General features: G+C 58.3%; 1 protein-coding gene across 4 annotated transcripts in view; it reads left to right on the top strand.

Annotated features, from left to right (window-relative positions):
- VAV2 (vav guanine nucleotide exchange factor 2) overlaps nt 1-22,470 on the top strand; it is a gene marked incomplete at its 5' end in the record, with an annotated part of 176,320 nt that overhangs the window by 121,952 nt on the left and 31,898 nt on the right. For all 4 annotated transcript variants that reach the window (XM_082655862.1, XM_082655861.1, XM_082655860.1 and 1 more), the window contains 4 exons: nt 11,338-11,440; nt 14,219-14,317; nt 16,374-16,442; nt 17,440-17,540. In XM_082655862.1, coding sequence (XP_082511988.1) covers nt 11,338-11,440; nt 14,219-14,317; nt 16,374-16,442; nt 17,440-17,540 — 372 coding nt within the window. The remainder of the gene's footprint in view (nt 1-11,337; nt 11,441-14,218; nt 14,318-16,373; nt 16,443-17,439; nt 17,541-22,470) is intronic.

The raw sequence follows: 22,470 nt of genomic DNA, 5'->3' as shown, positions 1-22,470 counted from the left end.
GTTCAGGCCTTCATTTGTACAGTGTGCACTTAGCGAGCGCCAGCTGTGTGCCTCCCTGTCGAGGGGCTCTCCATCCTCACGGGAAGTCTGGGAGGCCCGGCCCGGCTTTGGGACTGGCCAGATGGAGGGAACGAATCCAGCGTCCACAGAGCACACGGGGGTCTGTCCCCACACTGAGCCCTGTGGCTGAGGGGCAGAGGGGACTTGAAGCAGGTCTGACTCAGAAGGCCACCTGCCTGACCGCCCTCTCCACCCCAGGGCTGTCTGGTAGGGCCCTGCGGTGACCTGGGCCCTGCAGTTCTCATTCTTACAGCTCTTCTAAGCCCCACAGGAGCTATCCAGGCGGTGTCCACTGGGATCAGACCTCGACAGGCCAGGACACCTGGAGGGCTTCCCAGAGGAGGTGTTGCTGGAAGGGGATGGAAGGTGCATAGGATTTGCCAAAACGTGACTTAGGAAACCTGTCCCCGCCCCCACCAGGCCGGCCACTGCCTAATTTTGGGCTGGGGTCCTGGGAGAGTCTGGGTCTCAGCTGTGTCTGTTACTCAGGACCTGAGGGCTAGCCATGCCGGCCCCAGAGTCACCGTGTGTGTGCAGCCCAGTGGCTCTCCTGCCCCTGTGGCCTGGACAAGATGCCCGATGCTCCCCCGCCCTCCCAGAGCTGGCTGCAGGACTGTCGGTTGGCCAGAGGGCAGCCCATCCTCACCCCGAGCGGTAAACAGGCTCGTAGCTCCCCCCTCTTCTGGTTACGGAGGCAGCCGGTGCAAATGACAGCCCTGGGCTCTGCGCCCCATGGCTCTGAGGCTCCCTGCCCTGCCCTCCAGGGACATCTCGGCCCCTTGGTACCTGGGCCTGTGCACTTTTGCAAGGTCCTGGCTGCCGTGGGGGCCCAGGGCTTCATTGACCTTGAAACCCTGACCTGCAGCACTTCAGGAAAGAAGCTTGTTCATCCTCTGTGCTAGAGAGAGCACAGGGGCCCTTCTGAATGAACGCAGAGCAGATGCCCAGTTGCCACTCTGCCCTGGCTAAATATTTAAATTATGCAGGCCAGCAGATACGACACAGACTTAACATGCATTTTTATTTTTAATACCTAGTTAACCCCGGGTCCTTTCAGGACAAGGCTGTCACAGCGATTCTGGGGTCAGATTTCGCACAGTCTCTGTAGGGTGGGGAGGCCAGTGTGGAAGGATGTACGCATTCATTTTACTGTTTTCGAGAAGAAAGCGGGAACCAGCTGGGCTGTGGCCAAAAGTCTGTCTAATAAAGGCTTCTCCAAATCACTGTCCTGATACTGACTTCCAGGACCCCGTGAGGATAGACTAGGCCCTTCTTACATTATTTCCCGTGTGTTCAACACAATTTGACACACAGTGGCACTTAAGAAATATTCCTTTAAAAAATGAATAAGCGTGACATGTTGGATTTAACGATAAAAAACCCTGTCATGTACATGATATCTGCTGTATTGGTTGCCAAACCCTTATTCCTCTTACATAATCCAGCCCGGAGGTCACCTCCTCCAAGAAGCTGAATGAGGTGCCCCTTCCCCAGAAGATGACAACGTCCACCAGGATTATCTTCGTCACTGTGCTGTCCTTGTCTTCCTGCATTTGTCCCCCACGCCCCAGAGGAAAGCTCCCCGCGAGGGTCATCCTCGAGGGAACAGAGCACAGAGAAGGCAGGTGACCTGAGCTGGGCCCCGCACACCATGGAGGCCCTGGACATCTGCTGTTCTTACATTAAGGATCCAGGCATGGTTCCAGGTGCCGTTCAGTGAGTCCCCCTGAGCGCCAGGCCCGGTGCTTGAGTTTTGCCCTGTTATCTCAGCCTTCCGGACCTGCAAGGTGGGTGGCCCCGCCCCCATTTTGTAGTTGGGGAAATGAAGGCTCAGCGTGGGTAAGTGATTGGCCTGCGGTCGCACAGCACACTTTACATGACAAAGGAGCCAGCTGCTGCTTGGCTAGGACAGTCCTCTGGGCCTCATCCTTGTGACCGAGTCTGGCTCACGGTGGGAAGACTCTTCTGCTTAGAAAGCGTCCCTGGAAAAGGGTGAGTTATGGCCGGAAGCACACTGCCGGGCGAGCCGGGCCCCCTCTGGGAATCTGGTAGCCGCCTCTTTCTCCAGGTGCGCCCCTAAATGGCTTTACAACCTTGGGGGACCATCTTGCCATCTCTGGGCCCTGCTTTCCCCATCTGTAGGGAGAGCAGCCCCTCTCTCGACTGTTGGGGGGAGGGTCCGCTGAGGGCATGTGAGGCCGACCTCCCTAGTGTTAGCAGCGCCTTATCTGTCTGTCCCCACGTGCAGCCCATCCAGCCAACAGCTGGCTTCTCCGGGCCCTCTGAAGCCCCCTCTCCCTGCCGCCCGCACTGCGTGGTGTGGACGGAGGTCGGGAGATGTCAGGTTTGGTTTCCTAGTAACAGTTTAACGGCGATTTGGGATCCTGCTTCCCAGCATCAGACAGCCTGGGGCCAGAGTGCGTATCGCATCTGTCAGTAGCGATATTTTATGTCCGTCATAAACATAGAGGCTCGCCAGAGGCAGAAAGTGGAGAGTTTGTTGGCTTTTCTTTGATTTTCCATAGGCGGTGGGGGGCTCTTCTGAGCAGCTGACTTTCTGTACCAGAATTGGGACAGGCCGGCGAGGCTTCTGGGGCGGGGGGCGGGCCGTGGGGTCTCGGCGGGAGGCGAGCTTTCTGCCGTCTCCGGAGGGCAGCAGGCCACGCTCGGGCCCTCCTGGAGGATCTCGGGCCATTGTCAGGACCAGAATAATTTGGGGGATTTAGCATCTGTCAGCTCAGCTGCTGCCGGAAAGCAGCGGGAGTGAAAGGGTGAGGGGAGAGGAGGCCGGCAGGGAGGTCCCTGTCCCGGAACGTGGGCTTGGGGCTGGGGAGGCCGTGGCATCCACGTGGCGTCCAGCTGAAGGGCGAGCTGAGGTCTCGCGGTGGCGTGGGCTTGGCCGGGAGGCTCATCTTTGAGCAGGCATGCACGTCCCCACCGTGGTCCCGGACTCCCCCGCGCACATTGTCCTCCGCTCTCTCCTGGACAAATGGACAGAGAAGGGCGATCTCTGAAACCTACCAAGGACACATCAGTGCTGACACCCGGCTCCCGACTGTCTAGCCTGATGCGTTTCAGAACATCCGAGGTATTTAATGCTGCCGGTGTCTGTTGATCGAGCATGGACCCCTGAGCTAAGTATCGTCTCATTGACCCTCCCCTCTCACCCATGGGGTGGTGGGCCACGGTCACTTATTGAGCACCTACTGTATGCTGGGCCTCTGCTGGTCATCTCCTTTGAGGCTGGTCCTTCCAATTACCCTACCGGGGGATTGGCCTTATTCTCAGTTTGCAGATAGGGAGACCGAGGCTTAGGTTCTCCTGCCCAGAGTTGCAGAGCCAGACACTGGCAGGGCTGAGGATCCATCTCGGACTCGCCTGACTGCTTCCCCCGACGGGGGTCACTTTTGGGAGAGTCAGGTTCCCACCCCGAGAGCCCCCGGCCTGAGCTGAAGGAGAAGGGGACCCACCAGCCCTGCGGTCCAGCATTGACCGAGCGCGGTTACGTACACAGGTGTTTCCAGCATGGCGGGAACGTGCAGTTTCTCCATGAAACCCAGCCTCTGATAACTTGAAACCCCAAGGCAAGGCTCTGTTGGTCCGAGTGATGATGGGAAAAGAACCGGGGTGTAGCCGAGACCACCTGCCATGATGGACTCCCGCTGGGGTGACTCAGAGGCTCTTCCGGGTTTTTTCAGGGCCTTGGGGTCCTTTTCAATGACTGTGGGAGGTTGGGCTGGGGGTTGGGGTGAGTGCACCAGGCCCAGATGGGGGTCCAGACTCCTTGCCTCTCTGCCGTGGGATGGTGTGCAGGGGCTGCTGGGGGCTGGCTCCGGTTCTGAGAGCCAGGGCAGAGCTGGGGGTCATCAAGCTCGTGTTGCAGGGAGGAAACAGACCGGGATCCGTACCCCATGGGATCTACCTCCATGTCACCGCCCTGCACTCCAGGACACTTCAGACGCTCGGGGGACCTCATTTTGCACCCCTTCCCGACTCCAGAGCCCACACCTGTCATTTCCTTTTCCTCCATTCAAGGGCCACGGCCGTCAGGTGCACTGGGCACAGCTGGTCACAGCGTTAACGCACCAGCTTTAGCAGATGCTAAACCTGTAATGTATCCCCTGCCCTGTTCAGGAGACTCACACTTGGAGGCGATGCCTTAGCTAAGAGTTTGGGCAACAGTGGAATTTCCATGGGATGTTCGCCAAAGGGACAGAGCTGCTGGGAACCAGAGCCTGTCACCCCACACAAATGACACTCCCCCAGTTTAGAAGGGTCTGCGTCTCAGCCGTAACTGCTGCCCTGTCTGTCTCCCCATCTGGACTGTGAGGTCCACGGGACAGAGTCCGTTGGTGCCTCTGTCATCTCTGTGTCCCCCCAGATTCCACAAGTTACCTACCGGCACAGAATTGGTCTTAGGATAAGTATCGATGAAGCCAATCAAATCCGATGGTCTTTTCATCTTAATTGCTGACTTGAACAAATATGTGTAACTTTACTTTTATGACTTTGTTTTCATTTTTTTTAAAACCCCACGTCTTTGCTTTTTCTTTTATTTCCCCTTCTCCCATAATGGGGAACATGCACAGGATGAAATTTTAATGCTACTGTTTTATAATTTTGTGTAATATACATGAACCTGTATTTCTTAGTGTTCACTGACCTGAATTAAATAATGGGTGGGGAGTATTTTCACAATTAAAAAGAATCGTAAATGTAGACAGTAGGATTATGAGTGCCCTCATGGCTCTATGATGAGGCCCTGCAGACAGCGGTAAAGTGAGGACATTACAGGCAGGAAGCTGACCGTTCAGTACTCAAGGTGTTTTGTTTTGTTTTTTTAATTGAAGTATAGTTGATTGACAATGTTGTGTTACTTTCAGGTGTATAGCAGAGTGATTCAGTTATACATACATCTATATCTATCTTTCAGATTCTTTTCCCTTATAGGTTATTACAAGATTGAGTATCGTTCCCTGTGCCGTACAGTAGGTCCTAGTTGGTTATCTATTTTATATATAGTAGTGTGTATCTGTTTATCCCAAACTCCCGATGTACCCCTCCCTCCCCCACAAGTTTTCAACAGGCTCTGGATAACAGACATTTTGCAGAATGGAGAGCAGTGATTGGGTCTGCATTTTTGAGATTTTTCTGTCCCAAGTTCAGATGCCAGAGCACAGCTCTCTCTCTCTGGTGTTTCTGGCTCTGCCTATTTTTAACCTCAGTGCCCTGTGTCAATTAGAAGAGATGAATGTGGTGAAAATTGATCCTGCGTGAATGGCTGTTCTTGTCTTTATTGATTTTGAGATAGAAGAGCAGCTGAGATCATGGTGGTGGACGTGTGTTGGGGCTGTATTGCTGGTGTCTCAGTCCTGTTCCTTCTGTGAGTACGGGGGGGGGGGAGGGGGGGGACGGTATCATCTTACTGTTACCCGGAGGAACCCACTGTTTCTTCAAGAGCTGCTCACTGTGGATGGGATCGAGCGCTTGTAGTCTTTTTGTATGAGGGCATCCCCAATCCACTGGCTTGAGGTGCCAGAGGAAAGGAATTGGGGGTGGCAGAACAGGCAGAAAGTTAGGCAGGGAATGCTGGCAGGGAGGGACCCACAGGCTCACATCTGCTCATAGAATCCACCTAAATCCTGGGTTGACCACTAAACCTCACACACACAGGAGAGTCCCTAAGGTTTCCAGCAAAAAGTGTCGCAGCTGGAAACTGGATTTAGCAGCCATTTCTACCTTCCCTGCCCACTGCAGGGAAGGTAGAGTTTGAAGTTTAAGTACAACCAACCGAGGTAACTGTCAGAACAAGTATTACTCTCCAGAAGAAATAGTAGGATCTGAATCTCTGTAATGACTCATTCATAACGCCCAGCGTCCAATGAAAAAAAATCATCAAGTTTACAAAGACACAGGAACAAGTGAATCATACTCAAGAAAAAAACAGTATCGAGGGGAACCAACCTTGAGATGACTTAGAAGTCACAGTTAGCAGCTTTTATAAATAAGGGCTTCAAGGAAAATATGCACCAAATCAATGAACAGATGAGGAGCCTCAGTAGAGAAACAAGAAACTATAGAAAAGGGCCAAATGGAAATTTTAGAACCAAAAAGCATGATAAATGAACGGTCACTGGATCAGTTTAATAGAAGACTGCAGATGGCAGAGGAAGGAGTCATTGAACTTGAAAGTATTCAGTAGTTCGATGGAAGTTATACACTCTTAATTACAGAGAGAAAAGGAGGTTGAAAAATATGAACAGAGCCTCAGACATGTGGGACAATATCAAGTGGTCTAACAGGTATAATTGGAATCCCAGAAGGAGAAGAAAGAGAGAATAAGGCAGGAAAAAAAAAAATTGAAAAAAACAGTAGTCCCAAGCTTCCTAAATTCTGAAACCTCTATGATAAAACTACAAAATGTTGCTGAGACCTAAAGACCTAAATAAATGAAAGTGTGTACTGTGTTTGTGGGTTGGAAGATGATATTGTTAAGATGTCAGTTTTCCCCCAGATTAAAGTGTAGTCACTACAGTTCCTATTATAATTCCAACAGACTTTTCTTTTTAATTGACAAGGTGATTGTAAAGTTGATGTGGAAACACAAAGGACTTTAGGATAGTCTAAACAGTCCTATAAAAGAACAAAGCTAGAGGATTTACACTGCCTGATTTCTATAAAACTCTCTATTTAGTTTTATACTTTCTATAAAATAAATTAATCGAGACAGAGTGGTATTGGCATAAAGATAGCTGAATGCATTGATGGGCTAGAATAGAGCATTCTAGAACAGACCCACACATGTATAATCAATTGGTTTTTGTCAAAGAGATCCAAGCAACCCAATGGAGAAAAGAAAGTTTTCAACAAATTGTTCTGAAACATCTGGATATCCACGTGGGGATGAGTAAATGAACTTCGATCCCTACCTCACACCATATACAAAAATCCATTTGAGATGGATTAGAGACCTAAACAAAAACACTGAAACCATATAGGTCTTAGAAGAAGATACAGGAGAAAGTCCTTTGCAACCTGGAAGAAAGCAGAGATTTCTTACACAAGGCACAAAGATTTTGTAGGTGCAACACAGGATAGAGTCAGGACATCATAGAAGAAAAAGTCAATAAATTAACCTTCATTAAAATGAAAAATGAATGTTTATCAAAAGGCACCATTAAGAAAACGAGCAACCATGCCAGAGACTGAGAAAAAAAAGTTCAAAAAACATATCTGACAAAAGACTTGTATCCATCGTAAATAAAGAACTGCTAGAATTCAACAAGAATAAGGCAACCAATTTTTAGAAATGGACAAAAGTCTTGAGCAAGCCTTTCTCGTAGGAAGATACACAAACGTCCATAAGTACACAGAAAAAATGTGAACATCACTGATCTTTGCAGGAATGCAAAATAAAACCGCAATTCTCACTACATACCTGCTCTAGTGGCTAAAATTAAAAAGGCTGGAACCCGCCAGAGCTGGAGAGAACCGCAACAACTGTAACTCGTGTACACCGCTGGTGGTGGAGTAAACACTGCAGCCACTTTGGAAAAGTGCTTGGTAGTTATTGATGAAGATAAACACACACACCTCCCCTTTGATCCAACAATTCCACTCCTCATGGAATTTCATTTCCAAAGGAAATGAGAGCACATGCCCACAAAAAAAAAAAAAAAGAAAAAGGCAAATGCTCCTAGCAGCTTTTATTTACAATAACCAGAACTTGGAAGCAACCCAAATGTTCATCAAAAGGAGAATGGATGTCAAATTGTGGGATTAGGACTCAGCAATAAAAAGGAATGAATTGCTGATGGAGGCAACAGCCTGGATCTCGAGGGCATGATGTTGAGGAGGGGAAGCCAGACACAGACGTGAATGTAACAGACGACGCAGTTGACGCCACGTTCTAGAACAGACGAAGGGAATCTCTGGTGAGGAACAGTCAGAGGCGGGTTACTAGGGGAGGAGGAGGGGTCGATCAGGGAGGAGAGGGACTTTCAGGGGAGAAGAGGATGCTCTGTGATGTCACGGGGTGTGAATTACACAGGGGCGTCCCCTTGTCAAAATGGTGGAGCTCAGCGTACATCTCGATCTACATAAATCCTATCCCCCAAATGAGAAGCCTATGTGACGGCATTCCGCCCCACGCTCGAAATGCAGTAGGTGCTCTGTGGACACAATAGGTGCGTGTAGACGTCGGTGCATGCCCAGATCTGCGGATGGTGCCAGTGAAGAGGGTGGCAGAGGAGGGACTCTGCCCCTCGGCACCTTCCATAGGACCCCACGGTTGACACTGGTGTCCAAGCGTCTTTCAGGTCCCACCTGTCTGGGAAGCTTCTGACCTCTCCAGCCTTCACTGTCCTCTCTGTCAAGCACAGCTCTTGCTTGGGGTCCTAATGGGGCGGGTGCCTGCATCACCCTAAGATCGACAGATCGCCGGTTCTATTTCTCTGAAGAGCCCTCAGTGCCCACGCCATCAGGTCTTCAGCCAATGAAAGCATTCTGACCGGTCCACCGACCAGGAGATAGCAGAGCAGGAACGCGGCTTCCGAAAGAGCACGTGGCCAGTTCCCCGCCCGTGCACCCCGGCTTCCCCATCCGCACGACAGAGAACTTTGGGCTCAGTTGCATCTCGAGCCCTGATTCCGGTTGACTGATGGTGGGGGCTGCATGGGGGTCTTTGCCGAAAAACATTCTGAGCTGGATGGGGTAGAGTCCTGGGGTCAGTCAGATGTTCCCCCACATGTGGGATGAGAAAGGGGGCTCCTGGGCTGGCAGATTGCTGTCCCTGCACCTGATGGTCTCGAGGACCCTTTCCAGGCTGACGTTCAGTCATTTTATTCATTTCATCAGTTCGTAGAATATTTGACTGTCATGGTCCCCCCATCCAGCCCACTTCCTTCCACCGGCCCATCAGAGCAAAGCTGATGACTGTCTTCGGACGGTACGGGCGGGCAGATCTGCCTTTGAGGTGTCTCACTGAGCAGCCCGGGGGCCTCCGTGTCTCCCCTCTGTTCCACGCTGTCAGAATTCGCGACAGTGCCTTTGTCACCAGCCTCGCTTGGCTGCACGACAGAAATCCAGGGTGTCTGGCATCCTTCGGAAGGAACCCCTGCAGGTACCTGCCTGGACCTCCAGCAATCTGGTGGGCAGGGCTGCGGGAACTGTTTCCTTTGGGGGCAGCCTCTGGAGAGGCAGGGGTGATTTGTGTCAACACGAGTGACCGTTCCCAAGGCCCACCTTGGGGGACAGAACCCTCTCTCCGCCTTCTCATTGGTTCTGACAGGAGCTGGGAGCCCCGTCACCATCTGCGTGCTGATTCCCACCCCAGTTCTTGGCACTGCCGACATCCAGACACTCGTCTCGCGGTGGAGGGCGGGCGGGAGAGGGGAGAAAGGACGAGCTGGGGCCGGGATCACCCCGCAGCTCCCGGTAGCCGCTGTGGAGCCTCGGTGTGTGGTTTTCTAACCTGTGAAAGGGCCTCAGTGCCTCCATCTCCAAGGGTGTGTTAAGTTGAAAAGCATACGTGTTTTCCAAGTGCCCACACGCGCGTTGGTGTGCCTGTGGACGGGCTCGTCGGGGGGTGGGTGACGTCACAGTTACGGGGGGTCCGTTAGCTGGCCGAGCCCCGTGTGATGTGGCTTTGTCCTCAGGCCAACTTTTGCTTCCTGGGGTGGTGTTGGTAAAACAGCAAGTGACGTACCCCCAAAGCAGCAGCTTCCTCTCCTGCCCTTGCTCATCAGCTCCCTGCGGGGGTCTCATGAAGGTAGACACTGGCTCCCCCCCGTGCCTGGAATCGCCCCCCACAGAGGGAAGTCTGATGCATCTACCCACTGTCCCATTGCAGCTCAGCCCCACGGGGGAGGTGTCCAGGGCTCTGGGGAGACTGGCTGCTGCGACCTTCCTTGAATACGACACATTCTCTCCAGTAGGTTTGTGGCGACCTGTCTCCCCCGCCCCAGCCTCTAGAATGACAGCTAATATTCAAAAGCTTGGTTTGGGACGGGCCAGAAACCCACTCGTAAGAGCCGCTGGGTAATCGTTTCTGCTCTCGCCTCCCTCCCCCCCGCCCCCGGACTCTGTGCGGTGGGGAGGGGAAGTGGTCCACCTCATGCTGACGCCTTTCGGAAGAGAACTTTGCCAGGCCTCCTTTGAGCCAGGCCGTGAGATGTGTCCTCACACAGAGAGGCACTCGGGGCTGGCGTGGGCCTCCCGGGGGAGCTGGCCTCTGAGCACAGCCTGCCCGAGGTCGGACCCCACGGCAGGCTGAAGAGCTGGCTGCCCTGGGCCCAGGGTGACTCCTGTCCCCGATCCCCAGGCCAGAGTGACCCCTGGGGGCTGGGGGCCTGTGGGAGGTGAGGGACAAGTCGGGTTGGCTCACTTGCTGTTGCCTCATTCAGTGAAATATTTGCTGAGTACCTACTTTGTATCCGGAGTGGGGATCAGAAGGGAGGAAGAAGTTGGGTTTCGTCTGGGGAAGAGACGGGCTTATCCACAGGCACTTATAAAATAATTGGAGGTGCAGTGAGAGGGATGCCCTTGGTACAAGAGCTCCAGACGGAGAGTCCAGGATGGCAGACTGGGCGGGGGATCCCGGAAGGCCTCTTGGAGGAGGTGTCCCTTGACTGGAGGCTTGCAGGTCAGAGGGGATAACTTGTTGGCAAGATCGTGAGCTGAAAACAAAGGTTTATTGAATCGCAAGTTAAGTGGTAGCTTCCTTGCTCCTTGGGGAAGGCGCATCACAAACTCCTCGCCCCTCTGCTCTGCTCCCTTGCTGACTGGTGGGGAAAACGTCCACGTGCCTGTGAGCGCTGCACTTTGACCTTCACACTTCGACTGCTGGGACTGGGGAGACCTTGGGCTGAGCCCAGAGCTCTCGGGGCTCCAGGTCCCAGGCGTGGGCCCAGGGAGAGGGCATTTGGTCCCCAGAGCTGGGCGTGCCTGTCCGTCAGCTATGCAAAGATTCCCGTTAAGGCAGCATCTCGCCCCTGGGTCCCAGCGTGTGTCCCTGCTTTTACTAAAGGGCTGGGGTAGGTGCGCTTTGTCATGGTGGGACCTTCCAGAAGGGCGGCAGGCAGAGCACAAGGCACTCCCAGGCTGCCTGGGTTAAACTACCAGAAACCACGGGAAGCAGGTGCCCTGTCCTTGGACCAGGACACTGAGGCCGAGAGGGAGGGCCTCATGGTGGCCCCAACTGCCTCTCCCCTCCTGGGGCCCCCCTCGTGGACGTGGCTTTAGCCCCCCACCCCTCTCCCCCGCTTCCCTCCTGTGCAGTGAGCATGACGTGGGGGAGGACATCTACGACTGCGTCCCGTGCGAGGATGAAGGGGACGACATTTATGAGGACATCATCAAGGTGGAAGTGCAGCAGCCCATGGTGAGCCCCCGCTGCCCGCCCCGCCCCGCCCCTCCTTTAAAGCCTCTGCGCAGACCCCACCGTCTGAGCCACGGGCGTGGGGGGGGGAGCTGCACCCAGTCCTTCCTGGCCACCATGGGGTTCATCCCCTGCGCCGGTCGGCCAGGTCCCTTCTTTCCTATGAAATGTTCTAGGGAGACCGGGATGTGACACCGCTGCCACCCCGCCTCCCCGGACGTGTTGCTCTGGAAGTCTTCTCCGGAGGGCGTGCAGGACCCCGAGTCCTTCCTGCCCAGGGAGCCTTAGATAGTGACGCGGGGCTGGTCTCAGGCAGCCTGCCTCCCTCTGCCCTTAGCCAGCCGTGTGTCTTTCCTGCGCGAGGATGTTTGTTTCCGACGGGCGTCGGCTAATCACGTCTCGGATGTTTGTTTGCTGCCGCTCCATGTGCTGCCCACAGCTGCTGTACTGGGGAGGGAGGGTTCCTGCCAGGCCAGGACGGGAGACGGGGCTCTGGTGGCGTGGACCACAGCCCTTTCGCACCCCCAGACTCCTGGGGGCGGTCGTGATGCCAGTTGCCCACTGTGGCGGCTTTTGATGCCATTTGCCCTCACCAGAGAAATGGGGGAAATTTCTCTGAAAGCGGGTTTCAGTCTTTTCCCTCAGTGTGGGGGCCACCAGCTGGTGGTGGAGAAACAAAAGGGTAGGACACAGCTCCCCGCGAGGCCTCTCAGAGAGGCCCTTCCCGCTCTCTGACGGGAGACGTGCCAAGATGCCGGGCAGTGGCTCACAGCCCCAGATGCTGCTTCTAGGAACGCGTTTCTCATTTTGCCCCTCAAGGGTCTGAAGGTGGGTTTCGCTCCCCACAATTACCAGGAATCTCACTCTGGAGAGTCAGCTGTGGGTCTGTGAGCCCAGGTCTGCCCCCGCCCCGGGCAGCCTTACGGTAGGCAGCTCTGCTCCTGGACCTTCCAGGGAAGTGGGCTCAGGGGGCCAGAGGGCTCTGCTTAGCTGCCCCGGCCTGAGAGGCTGGCTGGCCTCCCGCATCGCCAGCAGGCTGAGTGAGATGGGCGCCGCCTGACTCCCCAGGCCCTTTGGAAGCTGGGTGTCCTTGGGTTAGGCGAAGGCATGTGGGTGTAGTGGCCTGTGTGTTTGGGGGGATCCCCTGCCCCCTGGTTGTACAAGCTCCCACGAGACCCCGTCTGCACCTGGCTTGCAGAAGCCCTGGAGTGGGCGCTCCCCAGAGGCCGCTGCTGTCCCTGGTGCTGAAAGCACATGACAGGACCCGGGGCGTTTGCAGGACCTGCGGAGCTGGGGGAGATGCCCGCCTGTGTCCTGGGGACAAACCAGCGTCCCACCTGCCCAGCGATGCGTAGCGCCCCAAGTCTCGGCGCTGGGCTCACGAGCTGTCCTGTCCATCTCCTGCCACCCGCCAGGTCCTCTGAGATACAACAGCTGGTTTTATTTCCTCTCCTGTCATGTCTGGAGCTATCTGAACGGTCTAAGTGGAAAGTATTGGGAATAGTGACATTTCTAAAGGAAGCTACAGCCAGGAGATGGCAGGTGCCACTCTCAGAGCCCGGCCGTGGGCAAGCTGCCATGTGCTCGGTCCTGGCACTGTCCCCGCCGCCCTGCCAGGCTGCCATGCGGGCGGGCGGAGGGTGTGATGTGCCCTCTGGGGCCGTTGGCTAATGGGGGTGAGCTCCCTGACTCCCCCAAGCTCGGCTTGAATAAGCGTAAGCACCGCTAACTGGTTCTTTGCCCTATTTGTCTCTCCACGCTTTCAGATTAGATACATGCAGGTAAGTGGCAGGTGGAGGGGAGGCCCGGGGCCAGTCCTGCCAGCACCGTCTTCCTCTGACTTCCGGGAGGAACTCGGGACCCTGTCCCCAGGGAGACGCTGTTGGGCACCACATTCTTACACACAGTTTTAGGGGAGCTGTGGACCCTCAGCACTGAATTCCCAGGCTGAGCGGGGCTTCGGGCTTTGGGAAGGGGCCTGGGGGGCCTGGGTGATGTGCCCGCCCGGCAGGTTACTTTGGAGAACTGTGGCCCCGGCAAACCCACGCGGGGCCCTGGGCCATTTCCTGGAGGAGGGGGAGGATGACGTCAGGGCAGGTATGAGTCCAGACGGCGCGTCCCACGTCCCAGCACTGTTTCCCCGGAGCCTTGCCTGCTTGGACTGAAAGGACTTAAGGAGAGTGTCTGGACCGTCCACAGAACCTCCGACAGTCAGCCCACCTGCTGCCTCTTCCCCGGCCCCTGTGGCCACAGTCTCTTGGTCAGTCCCACCCCAGAGGTGGGGCAGGCCCCGCCTCAGAGGCGTGTCCTCAGTGACCCCTGCCGACGGGCTGTTAGCTCGGAACCTGGTCCGAGGCAGTGGACATTTGGAAGGTCCAGCCCTGTGGGGAATTGGCTTCTTCCTCTGAGGCGGTAGCAGGCTGAAGCTGGGAGGTGGGTCAGCGGGTGGACACGTGTCCTCGGGGAGCTGGTCAGACCCTCTCTGTGCACGGAGTCGGCGCTTTACGCATGTGACGCCCACTGTGTCTGCTGGAGGGGGCGACCAGTCTGGTGGAGACAGATTCAGAAGCCTCTGTCCCATCTCTGCGCTGTCGTCAGTTCTCAGGGTCACACCACATCCCCTCCCCTGTGCCTCAGCCTGCCCGTCTGCAGAAAGGAGGGGAAGGGCCTTTTGTCTCCCACGCGGCCCCCTTCACGCTCAGTGACCCCACGGCCGAGCCCGGGCGGGCGGCAGGTGGAGGGCCTGGCGGGGTCCTGGCTGACCTCCTGTGCCCCCTCTAGAAAATGGGCATGACGGAGGACGACAAGAGAAGCTGCTGCCTGCTGGAGATCCAGGAGACGGAAGCCAAGTACTACCGGACCCTGGAGGACATCGAGAAGGTGGGCGTGGCCGCCGGGTCCACCCGGGACCCCTGCCTCCTGGGAGCCGCTGTCACCGGGCAGGGACTCAGGGCAGCGGTGACGGAGGCGGGGCTCACGGGCCCTCTGGGTTTTGCACCCTCCAAAAAGGAGGTCGCCCTCACCTTTCCTCTGCCCTCTGCTCTCTGCCCCCACGCAAGCTGTGGGCTCCACTCAGGCCAGCTTCCTCGTCAGCTGCCACCCTTGGCCCTGGCCCCACCTCCACCCTTTGGCCTCAGCTCGGACCCTGGACTGTTGCTGAGCTTGCTTCACAGGCTCCTTCCAGCCTAGACGGGGCGTCGTTATGGCTTCCGCTCCGGAATGCGCCGAGCTAGGCTCTTTACGTTTCTATCCTCACCCAGAGCTAGACGCCTTCTGTATACACTCTCCCCAGGCCAGGCGCTGAGTGAGCTCTTGATGTGTCCCTCCTCCCTGGGGTGCTGTCTGCACTCAGCCTCCCCCCACCCCGTGAGCTGCGATAACAGCAGTACCACCCACTGTGGGCATCCTGCACCTGGGACGCAGTTGGGCCCAGCGACGTGAGTCTCTGGAGCTCCTGTGGCGGCCTGTGTGCTCCCCTGAATGGCCGGTCAGCGCTGTCTCCCTGCCGGCCTGCCCAGCTCCTGGAGAACCACGGACGGGCCTGCTCCTGCCATCCGCCCTGGCCTCCTGTGGTCACTGGCGCAGGGCCGTTTCCCTGTCACTTGGGCATCCTCATTGCCAGCTGCCAGTGCACGCTGGCGTGAAAGAACCAACACGTTTTTGAGACGGACCCTTCCTGGCTGGTCTTTCACTGCAGAGTAGGGCCAAGTGTAGCCATAAGGGGGTGGCCTAAGAAGGCCCCCACTGTTCAGGGCGCTGTGGAACCTCCAGCCGGGAGTCGTGAGATGCCCCTTGGCCCCAGGTCTGGCCCAGGCTTCTGACCTTTCCCCTCCTCCCGCCCCACTCAACCCTTGTGTGTCCGCCCTTTAGCTTCTCGCCGACCACCAGCTTTTCTGCAGACACATGGTCCCAGCTGCCCACTCCTTCGAGTCCCAGCTCCCGGGTCAGCTCCTTCCAGGGCCCTGCAGGCTTCACGTAGCCTGAGTTTCGTCGCAGAAAACCGGCGGGCCACTGTGGCCCGTCTCCACCCCTGCAGTGTGGGCTTTGGGGGCGGGTGCTGCCCGTCTGCGGGCGCAGTGCACGTCGGGGTTTGAGCTGGGGGCGTGCCCAGCCAGGGTGTGCATGTGCTGAGTGTTCTCGGGGACGATCGTGTTTGCAGTCCTCCCCTAACCGTGTTGCCATCCCCGTGTCAGGTGAGGAAACCGAGTCACACAGTGGCCGGTGCTGGCACGGCACAGGGAGGAGTGCTTGGGTGCGTCCAGCAGCCACTAGTCTTTGTTCGTTTGCACAGGTCTCTCTTGCTGCACACAGCGGCCAAGGAGAGGGCCAGGGGACCAGGACCCTGTGGGAGAAGGGGCAGGGAGAGGGGAGGGTGGCTGGTCGTTCCCTGTGGGGGCCTCCGGGAGGCCGGGGGCAGAAGCACCCCTGCCACTGTGGCGCTTGCGGGGCCGGAGCGGGCCCCTTGATGACAGGTTTGGGGGTGCACTCATGGGTGTAGGCTCAGGAATGGGTGTCGGGTGGGAATCACGGCATTTCTCGGTCCTCAGGCTCTCCCTTGGGTGATGCCTCTCGCCTCCCGGGAGGACCCCACTTGCTCAAATATCTCAAACAGCAGAGCCCACCCTGGCTGGCCTTAGGGTGGAAGTCCAGCGCCACGTGCAAGGGGCCCTCTGAGGAACTTTGCCCACCTGGCGGGTCCTCAGGCCTGACCCCCACCCGGTCCCACACTTCCCGCGCAGGTCTCCCCCTCTCCAGTAAGCGTGGAGCACCCCCGTGTGCTGGTGAGCGGCCGCCCCGCAGGACCCTTGATGGGGGAACGGGGCGCTGCCTGCAGTCGCCTGTTTTTCTCTGAGGCCGTTAGAGCCCCTCCGACCGGCGACTGTGGCCTCGACGGTGACGGGCGTCCTTCAGGCGGTGACGGGCTTCTCTCTTCCAGAACTACGTGACCCCTCTGAGGCTCGTGCTGAGCCCGGCGGACATGGCGGCCATCTTCATCAACCTGGAGGTGAGGGTCCCACCCCGGCTCACCGTGTGTGGGCTGGAGGTCCTAACCTGCTCGGACGTCAGGCGGGCTCCCACGTGACCGTCCCCAGGGCTTGATGGTTGATCCTGGCTAAAGGGTGTTTCGTGGCTGACGGATGGGGGGCGGTGAGCAGGCCCCCATTTCTCGGGGACTTTGGTTTTAGGAGACAGAGGACAGTTTCTGGGAGCTTCCCTGCCCAATACCGTGCTGGCGGGTGTGCCCGGGACGCACACGTCCTGGAGGAAGCACCAGGTTTTGTCGTCAGTGGAGGGAAGTGTGTCCCCTCCCCCTCTCTGAGCAAACAGAGCGCCCTCACTGCTCTGCGGTGTCTGAACACGGACACCGGAGGGCCATCCCGCGTGGGGAGGCTCACCTCGATGTGGTCAGCAGAGCCGGGCCCGGAAGCTGCGTGTGGGTGGGCTTCGTCGGGGAGCACTGGCCCTACTCTTCCTTGGGGTGCCGACGGCTTGAGGAGTGGGCGCTGGGCACCTCCTGGGTGAGGCTGACGCAGACCCGGAGTTTCGCAGCCCCTGCGCCCCCCGGCCCAGAGCTCATCCTGCCGTGAGCAGTGGCACACGTGGCCACAGGACTGGGGACCTGGCTGGGGGACGGTGCTGCCTGCCAGCCACCCCTCTGCTCTGGAGTGCGGACACACTTCCCCCGGCCCCGCTTCCACAGCGGAGAGACTTCACCCGTCAGGGCGCCTGCGCCCCTGCACTCCCGCGTACAGCGGGCGGGTCCCCAGGATGCCGGCTGGGGTCGGGCACTGTGTGTCTGGACAGGCTGGTGCAGACTCTGGGCGGCTGTGGCACCTTCTAGTGAACGGCAGCCGGTGTGTACGTGAGGAAGTACGCCCGGCGCCCGGCCGCTCACGCGGACGTCCTTCCATCGGAACGGCAGCCCGGAAGGAGCGGGATCACGGAGCCCGCGTGCCCCCAGCCTGCTGTGCCTGCTCACGCGTGGTTGCTTTTTGTCCCAGGACCTAATTAAGGTGCATCACAGCTTCCTGAGGGCCATCGACGTGTCCATGATGGCGGGGGGCAGCTCGCTGGCCAAGGTCTTCCTGGACTTCAAGGAAAGGTGAGTGGCCGGGGCCTCTGGGGCGTCCGGGCGCCGCTCCGCTTCCATCGTGGGGACGGGGCAGAGCTGGTGGGTGAGTTTACCCAGGTTACCGCTGCGCGGTGCTGAAGCGGGCGTCGGTGCTCCCACGCTCACCCTGTCCTCACTTGTAAACTGAGAAAACTGCCTGCCCTCCGTGCCGTCACAGCCTGCATGGGAGGGGCCTCTCGGGGGCTCCAACCGCCCCCTCTGCCTCTATTCTTGGGGGTCGTGGTGGCTGAAGGACACTCGTGCCATCATGACGCCCCTGCCGTGCTGCAGACCCCACGGGAGTCGGGTACCGGAAGAGTCTGCCCCTGAGTTCTGTGCCTGGGGGGAGGTGACCTGTGGCACCTGCCTCTACAACTGCACTCATCCCCGCCTGTGCCAGCCTGAGTGAGGGGCTTCAGGGGCTGCAGGGAGCCGTGGCTGAGAGCCCAGGCTCTGGGTCCCCAGGGCTGAGGCCATGCCGCTGCTTCTACACGACACCACAGCCCGACTTCTTTATCTGTCGGTCAGGGGCCACGATGGCGTCTGTGCCACTTGGTGCCCTGAGGGTGAGCAGAGCCCAGGCCTGCGCTGCCGACACGCTGGTCCACACCCAGCGAAGCCTGCGGTGACCGGGCAGGTGTAGGGGCCGGACCTGGGCAGCCAGGCGGGGGTGCGGACGGCAGCCCTGGACGCGGTTGCGTGGCCATCTTGGCATAAACTGGCTTCAGCCCTGAACGTGGGGAGACGTGGTTCCGGGACCGAGAAGCGCAGAGCCCTGGATCTCCCAGTGGTGCCCTGGTCCTGTGCGAGTCTCTGCAGCTTCGGGGCAAGTGTCCGTGGAGCCTGAGGGGGTATAGATGCTCTTGTCAGGATCCGAGGCGGCCCTTCTCCTCCAGGCCCCTCCCAGGTAGTTAGGCTGAGTCTAGACGCAGAGAGGGCGCCGGCCTCCACCCCGCCAGAAAGTCACCTGTGGTAATCATGCCCGTTAGTGGGGTTCCTGATCAGAATCAAGACTGTCAATGGGAGAGAGCGACAGCTCATTAGGAGTCAACGCAGGGACCTTTTTTTAAAAAAATTATACCGCTCTTACGTGGCCCCTGTGAATCTATTTGCTTGCTGGCTTTAAGCGCCTCTGTTGGTCACCCCAGTTGATGGAGGGGGTCCGGAGGCAGCCTTCTGTTCTCTAGAACGTCCTGCTGGAGCCTGGCGGGGGCGTTGGGATTCTGGAAGCTTCCAGCTAGGTGTGAGGGGGCAGCTGTCAGGATGGCTCTGCCGTCCCAGCGGAGAGCCCGGGCCCCTGCTTCTTCCCCTTGCGCCTTGGCAACTGGTGCTTCAAGACGGGATGCTGACGAGGACGAAGCCGGATGACGTGGAGGGCTCGCGGGGTGCCAGCATCGCAGGGTCCTGGGAGATGGTGGCTTTTAGCCACTGAAATCTCAAGATATGCACCAGCAGATGGTGCCTGGCGTTCTGTCCCTCGTAGAATCTTTGGACAAGGAGCCTCAAGGTTCTGTCTTCGTGGTGCCTCTGCCTGGGAGCTTGTTAAAAATACCGATTCCTGGGGCTTCCCTGGTGGCTCGGTGGTTAAGAATCCGCCTGGCAATGCAGGGGACACGGGTTCAAGCCCTGGTCTGGGAACTAGATCCCACATGCCGCGGAGCAACTAAGCCCGTGCGCCACAACTACTGAGCCTGCGCTCTGGAGCCTGTGTGCCACAACTCCTGAGCCCACGTGCCACAACTACTGAAGCCTGTGCACCTAGAGCCCGTGCTCCGCGACAAGAGAAGCCACTGCAGTGAGAAGCCCGCGCACCGCACGAAGAGTAGTCCCCACTCACCGCAACTAGAGAAAGCCCGCGTGCAGCAATAAAGACCCAACACAGCCAAAAAAAAAAAAAATACCGATTCCTGGGGTCTGATGAGGGATCCTGGGAGCTGAAGAAGGCACCACAGGGGCCAGTGGGGACCCTGGGTCCATGTCACCCTCATCTGCAGGAGGGTCCCCTGCATCGCCCGTCAGGTAACTCTCAGCTCCGCTCACAACCCTCTGCACAGGCAGCTGCATTCCCAGGCGCCTTCAGCTAGGATTGCCTGAACGTGCCTCCCCCAGGTGCCCTGTAGCTCCAGGCAAGGAGCCGTGGCCTCCTGAACGGGCAAGGGTCCTCAAGCCTGCTTTCTGAGGGGCCACGAGTCGGGGGGCTCCCGGGAGCCATGAGGGAGCAGGCAGTGCCCATGTACAGGTGGCAGACGCAGCCAGAGGAGAGCAGACGAGGTTTCTCCAGGCACCAGCAGGTGTGGGCATGCTGGCCGGCCCGGGCAAGGGGGTGGGGATCCGGTCTGGGGGTCAGGCCGGCTCCCTAACCCACCCTCTGCCCCCAACAAGGTTTTCCTCTCACCTGGCTGCAAGCCACCCTGCTAGGTGGGCCCATGGCGCCCCGCTGCTGGACTTGAGCTGACTGTCAGACCTGACCCTCGCCCAGGTGACGGGCACGGCAGACACTTCTCAGCACCTCGTTAGTGCTGCGCCTTGGCTGGGGGTCGGACGGGCACTGAGGCCCAGTAACCCAGCTCTAGGCCGCGTGGCTGAGGTACAGATGGATGACCTGTCCTCTCCTGGGCCCCTCCACGTCCCCAGCACAAGGGCTCTGCTGCCTGGCCTGTCCCCGTGGTCCAGTTTGCCTGTGAATAAGACCTCGCACCATCCTCTACACACAACCTCGGGCTGGCCTGCCCCCAGGCCTCCTTTCCTCTGGGAATGACGGACGTTTCCGCCTTGGAGAATTGCCGTGAGCAGAATGCATCCTGGCACCGAGAGCTCTGCAGATGGTCACCCGCCCAGCGAGGCATCGGGGGGTCCAGGCATCCGCCCAGCGAGGCATCAGGGGGTCCAGGCACTTCTCCCTCCCTTTGGGGGAGGGGCTGGCTGCATTTCACCAGACCTCATTTGCCAAATCACTGTTCATCCCAGCGTCCGCCTTTTCTGGCGCGTCCCTTCTTATTTCTGAGTCGGCCCCGAAGGCCCTGATGGTCGCTGGCTTACCGATTCTGCAAGCATTTATGGACCGCCTGCTGTGTGCGGCTGCAGAGCTCTGGGCCAAGGACATCGTGGTGAGCGAAGCAGGCTCAGCGCTCCCTGGGAAACGAGTCCACAGACAAGAGACTTACCGTGGGCTGTGATAGTGTCTGAGAGCACAGGGAAGGGGAGGGGGATGAGCACAGGCTGGGGCCCCCTGAGGGCCTGGGGGAGAGGGGATCAGCCCTGAAGCCACGTGGGGAGTAGAAGCTGCGGGAGAGCCAGGAGCTCTGACTGTTTGGGGAACCGGCAGAGGCCGGAGGAGCGGGACCGAGGGGGCGAAGGGGAGGTTCTCCAAGGAGCAGTTACAGGTTCTGCAGGATCTGGTGGGCGAAGATAGGGATTCATAATTTTTTTTTTTTTATTTTTGCGGTACGCGGGCCTCTCACTGCCGTGGCCTCTCCCGTTGCGGAGCACAGGCTCCGGACGCGCAGGCTCAGCGGCCATGGCTCACGGGCACAGCCGCTCCGCGGCACGTGGGATCCTCCCGGACCGGGGCACGAACCCGTGTCCCCTGCATCGGCAGGCGGACTCTCAACCACTGCGCAACCAGGGAAGCCCCATAATTTTTTTAATGAGGGCAGGAGAAGCCATTGAATTCAAGGGGCAAGATGCCGGCAGCTCGTCCCTGATGAAGGATGGGTGGCATCCAGGTGTGGTATGAGCAGCAGAATGGCAGGGGGCGATCACCTCCCTCTTTTTGGAGCTTATTCTCCCATTAATGCAGCCTCGATCCTCAGACAAGGCAGGGGCTCCTGTTAACCTTGCCGTGTGGGCTTACAGGAGACGACGTCTCCCACACGGAGGGAGCTGGCTCTCGGGCAGGGTTTGCGTTGAAGTCACACCTTTTGTATTTATCGCTGGGGCTGACCAAGGTGGGCCTGGAGCCTGACTTCTCGTGGGTCCGCGGTTCGGGCTGGATGGGGCCTGGGGAGCTGGTGGCCCGGTGGTAAGGCGGGAGGACGAGCTCTTAGGAGGGACTGTCTGTGGGGCTTTGCGCACGTGCCGTTAGAGGAACGTCGTTCAGAAAGGCAGGTTCCCCGTCCCAGGACCCCGTGGGATTTCCGTGAGTGTGGAGAGAGAGGCTCTGGGCAGGGGGGGGCTTCGGCGCGCCGCAGCTGCTCCTTGCTCTTAGGTTAGGTGGACGGCGCTGCCCTCTGGCTGTGATTTCCATTCACGGAAACCGGGGTCTCTGGGGGCCTTTCATCTCAAAGCCCGAGGCCAGGTGGTCCTGCACGGAGACAGCCCTCTCGTACCCCCTAGAGCCCCCGCAGGGGTTCGCGTGGCTGCCCTGTCGGGAGGGCTGCCCTGGGACCACCAGCCGGAGAGCCCTTTGCCTCCCGCGCCGTCCAGAGCTCCTTTCCCAGATGGGGCAGCTCGGGACGGGAGAGGGGAGCGGCCTTGGCCACGCGTGGTCTCAGCTTGTTCCCGTGTCCCGGGTGAACACCTGGGCGCATCACCTGTGTCCTGGGACGTGCTCCGTCCTGTCCCCGGCTGTGTGGGCTGAGACAGAAGTGACGCAGTGAGGAAATAAGGCGTCAGATGTATTTCTGTGAGAGGCATTCAGCCTCCCTTTATGGGGTCGGAGTTGGAAGGTCAAGCAGTTAAATAAATAACCTAGCCCGGAGCTGGTGGCCAACATCGACCACCCCGTGAAAGAGCAGAAGGTTGACGAAGGTCGCTCAGCTGACAGTCCGGGACGCTGGCACGCAGAGTCAGCGGGGACAGGAGTTAGGAATGAGGTGGCCACGTTACATGCAAACCGGTCGATTTCCTCCGTGGCAAGAGCGCTGGAACCTTTGGGTTGCTTCCCCAGCGTGACGGAAATCACGTGTACAGAACAGGGTCA

The sequence above is a fragment of the Grampus griseus genome, assembly GCF_964374135.1.
Source record: "Grampus griseus genome assembly, chromosome: 6".
Taxonomy (NCBI): Eukaryota; Metazoa; Chordata; class Mammalia; order Artiodactyla; family Delphinidae; genus Grampus; species Grampus griseus.
Note: the sequence above shows the minus strand (reverse complement) of the source record. Positions and strands in the feature narration are given on the sequence as shown.